Source organism: Nannobrachium achirus (genome assembly GCF_963921795.1).
Source record: "Nannobrachium achirus genome assembly, chromosome: 8".
Lineage (NCBI taxonomy): Eukaryota > Metazoa > Chordata > Actinopteri > Myctophiformes > Myctophidae > Nannobrachium > Nannobrachium achirus.
Genome location: NC_137817.1, coordinates 55,425,203 through 55,430,395, shown reverse-complemented (window position 1 = coordinate 55,430,395; position 5,193 = coordinate 55,425,203). Strand labels below are relative to the sequence as shown.

The 5,193-nt window shown below is 48.0% G+C and overlaps 1 protein-coding gene across 1 annotated transcript; it reads right to left on the bottom strand.

Annotated features, from left to right (window-relative positions):
• Positions 1-1,682: 1,682 nt before the first annotated feature.
• Positions 1,683-4,763, bottom strand: LOC308290221 (solute carrier family 12 member 3-like; the record flags this gene model as incomplete). The annotated part of the gene is made up of 1 exon (XM_080731996.1): positions 1,683-4,763. One exon carries the CDS (start codon positions 4,761-4,763, stop codon positions 1,683-1,685), a length of 3,081 nt encoding a protein of 1,026 aa, XP_080588122.1.
• Between the last annotated feature and the right edge of the window lie 430 nt (positions 4,764-5,193).

Below are 5,193 nucleotides of genomic sequence, written 5' to 3'. Positions count from 1 at the left end.
AGAGGTTCCCAATTTTTTTTGGCTCAGGGCACCCCTATAAGTATTTTTTTCATCCGAGGCACCCCTACATTATATTCATAATTTTCACTCCCAGCACCTTATATTTATAGCATATTTTAGCGATTATGTTGCGAGGAAAACGTTGAGATAATAGCCATTTTGGTTAAAGCTGACTGAAAATAACTTACTTCAAGTTTAAATTTTTGTTTAAGTTTCCAAATAAATTCAAAATATTATCAAATTATCTCGCGGCACCCCTGGACTGCCATCGTGGCACCCCAGGGTGCCCCGTCACCCACTTTGAAAACCCCTGACCTAGAGTTTCTGCAGTATTAGGCAAAGAGAGGGAGAAAACAGCAGACTAAAGGGATATTTCACTTTCAAAAATGTTTGAGGTAATGTTAACAGTTTTTTATTATAACAACATTGTCCATAAAGGTCATGCATTGATATGTCTTAGCTTAGGCTATGTTTGCTGTATCTACACTTCTACATTTTTGTAGTATGAAAACCTGCAGGTAATGTTCGTCCGTCCCTCCGTCAATGTTGTGCTAGTTACTAGAAACTCAGTTACTTTACTGATTACTTACACCAAAAAGTAATGCGTTACTGTGATCTTTTTAGTTACTTAAAAAAGGGGCTCCATGTAATGCATCACTTGATATGCACTGAGCAATGTGGTCTATACCAGTGATTCCCAAACGTTTTAGCTTGTGACCCAAAAGAGAAATTAGACATTTGCCATGGCCCAAACTAGTGAAAACAGCACATCTACAATCTCACAAAGCACCGCTATTTTCACTACTTCTTAAATATTTGTGTTCTAATTTATGGAATGTCTTAGATTTTATTTATTATTTATTCATGGAATTACGTACAAAATAACTTTGAAATTTATTTTTTATTTGCAAGCAATGTAAAACATCACAAAATAATCGTATTTTCTAAGACATTCTGAAATAATGTGCAATGCATTAGCAGCAGATACCTTTTATTTAAAATTATAAAATTACCTTACGACCACAGGAAGTTAGTTATGATATATTTCAAAGCTTTCTTCTAACAAAAATGTCATGGTTTGATAACTGAGCCTTAATGAAATAGATGCCGATGACGGATTTGACCGCGAGTCGCGACAACACATGCATCAACGGTGAAAAAAACAGCACAGAGGACTTTGATTTAAACAAATAGTGGCGAACAGTAACGCGTTACTTTGTAACGCGTTGACTAACGTCAACGCTGCCCTCCGTCACATGTCACTTCTTCTTTCGTGTATCATCCTCCTTGACGATTGGTTGGTGACATTTTATTTCACAAGAATTCTTGTTACTTAGGGGAGGCCATGAGGTGGCTGTCATCTTCTCCCCCTTGCTGTCACATATCAGCGTGACCCCTCAAACACAGTCTTTTTCTTTTTGTTAACAGTTTTATTTATCCATGTAATTATTTATTAGTTCGTTTTCAAAATTGTATGGTTTTTAAAGCGGTCATATCTGCAGCTTTAGCGTTTCAAATCCATGTTCCGCGTCGGTCTTCCTGAGGGTACCCTCCGAGGCGAGCATTGACCCCCTTGCAGTTCTCACAGGTGCAAATGTTCTGTTACAGAACATTGTCTCTGCTGCATCTTGCCAGGCATCCCACAGATCACAGGTCCTGGGTGGGTGTCAACAGATCACAGTTCACTGGCAGTAAAAAGTGAGGACGTTCTGTTGGTTTCCTCGGATAAGCACAGCGGGGCAGTGGAGATTGCAGGTCAATGTGTCCAGCCAGGCCATGTAGAGAGCACTGGGACAGTCACTCTTGGGCACCGGAAGGCTCACCAGAACGAGAGCAGCTTGTTGTGAATTCGTCCGGATGAGTTCGTTCAGCCTCACCTTTTTCTCAGACTTGAGTCTGAAGGCCTCCAGCTCCCTGTCAGATATCTTCCAGGGACAGCGTTGTCTCAGCTCTTCAACGCCACCGTCTTCTTCATCCTGCAGTCTGAACAGAGCCACGTCGTCCTCAAACCTCCTGAGGTTTTCGGCGTGAGGGGGTTTCTCGCTGTCCGTCATTACGATGACGTCGTGAAAGTCCAGTCGGAACCTCGTTAGCAGCGAAATCATCTCATTGCGGGCTTCCTCCATGTTGTGTTGGTCTCCTATGATGAAGACCCGGACTTTGCTGCGGCTCCAGTGCTTTCTCCTGGTGAGCAGGTAGGGCACGAGTAGTGTCAGACCTCCATCATCTGCGACCCAGTAAACATCTATGGTCTTCTCGCCTTGGTCACTTTGAAACGCCGTCTTAACCTGCTCACCGGTGACATTCTCACAATCACCTGAGATCCTGTCAGGGGAATACCGGTCCTCATCAGGCTCAGCGGCCTGGTTCACCTCACGGTCAACCTGCTTGGAGACGTCCAGTCCGTCCATCATCCTCAGCAGACATAGGGAGTGGTTAGAGTCAAACGTATCATATATGGTCTTGATGTAGTCGTCCAGGCTCTCAGGAGAACATTCTCTCCAGTTGTTCTTAAAGCCCAGAACCAGAGTGTTGGGCCTCAGCTTTCCAAGACCGGAAGCCTGAAGCAACTGTCGAGCTCCGCTCCTGAGAGAGTCACTAGCGAAGGGTGTGTAAAACGAACGCACCTTCCTCTCGTTTAGCCATTTCACCAAACTGTCTGTCGTGTGCTGGGGCAGAGTCTGTCCGTCCTGGTCCATGAGTATGTGTCCACAGATCATCAGGCCTATGTTCTTGGTGACGGAGCCAACAAAGTCCACCAGGGCCGGGCGTTGGTTTGGGGGCCCAGTTAAAACCAGGCACTGGGGTCTGAAGTTCTTGACGTGATCCTCCACCCCTGAGAGGGAGAGAGAATACGACAGAGCCTGATTGTATATGCCCGCCTGGACCGACGAACCCCAGTTCACCTTGGGTTTGTTGTAGATGACATATCCGAGCAGAAAGAAGATGATGCAGATGGTTGCCAGAGCTGCCCACCAGGTCAACGCAAACATCAGTGCAACCGAGATCACAGCACCAAACAGAGCCGTCCATTTACTGTAGTATCGAAATGACGGTCTCCAGCCGGGGGAGTTGGTGATCGATGCGTGAAAGCAGCTGAAGTTGATGAGGGCATACGAACAGAGGAAGAAGTTCGAGATGAGAGCCGCGATGGCATTTAGCTCAGCAATGAGAATGAAGGCCGCGGCGATAACATAGCAAAGTAGATAGGCCCTGAGTGGCTCGTCATTTTTGCCGTATCCCTTTGCAAAGAATCCAATGTATGGGTAGATGTTGTCCCTGCACAGACACTGAAACACTTTGGGTGCGGAGACGAGGAAAGCGAGGGCCGACGACAGGCTGGCCGCAATTACACCGGCTGTGATGAGGTAGTAGAACCCTGACACCTGGGCCAACACCTTTACGTTATTGGCCAGGCCAAACTCACAGGTCTCTGACTGGATGCAGTGTGTGAAGTTCCAACCCAGGCTGCATCCCAGACCCACGCAGCCCTGCGTGTCATTCCCTTTCAGGGCGTCACTCAGGCTGCCTGAGGCGTCCCGCAAGACACATGACCCCATGGTCGCAGAAATGGCAAGGTAGCTGACAGTGGTCCAGAAAATGGCCATCAGGGTGCCTTTGGGGATAGCCGTTGCTGGGTTTTTGAGGTCTCCAGAGATGTTGGCCCCAGACAGGATGCCGATGGCAGAGGGGAAGAAGATGGCGAACGCCTGGAAGAAGCTGCCTGAGGCTCCTCGCCAGTCTGGCAGCAGATTAGTCATGAATATCTCCCGGTTGTAGCCAAAGATGCCCATGGCCTGTTTCTCTGGAGTCGTAGGAATCACTGTTCCCACAAAGTAGTTGGCGAACGAGACCAACAGAACCAGGAAGAACACGATCTGAGCCTTTGCCTCCCACTCCATTCCGGCCAATGAGATGATCAGAAGCAGGGTCAACGTGACGACACCCACAATGCGGACGTCATTGATGTTATCCACCATAACGACTCCAAACTCCTGAAGTAGGTCACGGACTGTCTCTGCGAAGCCCACGGTGTTGAGAGCACAAGCCAGGGCATTGGCGAAGGAGAACACCATCCCGATAGGCCCGCCCATCTCAGGGCCAAGGGTTCGGGAGATCATGAAATAGGCTCCACCCGAGACCACCTTTCCATTGGTGGCGATGGCGGAGACGGAGAGGGCGGTCACTGTAGTCACGACTACCGACAATGCAATGATGAGCCAGGTCAACAAGATGCCTGCTTGGGAGGTGATCCATGATAAACGGAGGAACAGAATGACACCCCAGATGTTCAGCATGCAACGCATCGTGACTCCAGTCACCCAACCAAAGCGTACAGGGCCAAAGCGTACAGGGGCCTTCTTCTCTGCCTGTGAACCTTCTGCCTCCTCCGATTCACTGTCTGTGGTGTTCCCTGACCCGTTGGCGTTGAAAGCTTTGCGGAGAACCTCCAGTGAAGGCCGGTTCCGTGACTGCTCCCCGGCATGCAGAGTAATGGAGTAGTGGTCCATCTGTGGTATCACGTCCACCGTGCTGTAGATAGAATTGGAAGCTGTCCGGTTCGAGTCGTCTGCCTCCGACATCTCAATCACAACAGCAGGGGGAACTCCTAGATGTGCAGAATCTTGGTTTGGTCCGGTGGGGTCCGATTGGCGGCGGGATGAGTGCCTCGGGGGACCTTCCTCGCTGGCGCTGAAGTGTATTCGAGGGTGAGCCTGTCGTTGTCGGTCTGCCTCGGCGCCTTTGGATGTGCGCTGGCCCATGGTCTCACTACACAGTTCTGATCAGAAAGGAAAAGTATTTTTTTTAATTATTATTGGTGAGACATAGGTGGTACAGTAAGAGTTGTTTATATTGCTATAAACTAGAAAAGCAAGTCTGGGAACTTGCGAGTGTGCCTGCCTATGTAATGGCTCTATGGTCTAGGTCTCAACCATTATTTTCACCATTTGATGTCATATATTTATACCCTAATTTTATGACGTCACATTTTATGACGTCACATTTTATGACGTCATATTTTATGACGTCACACCACTCCCCACCCCTATGGATGCACTCTCCCATTGAACTCACTGGGCTTCCTCTATAATGGTGACATCACCGAGAATGCTGCTTCCTGATTGGCTATGAGTTTACCCAGAAAGAAATGTTGTTTTTCAAGGGTTTGCTACTTCCTGATTGGCTACGAGT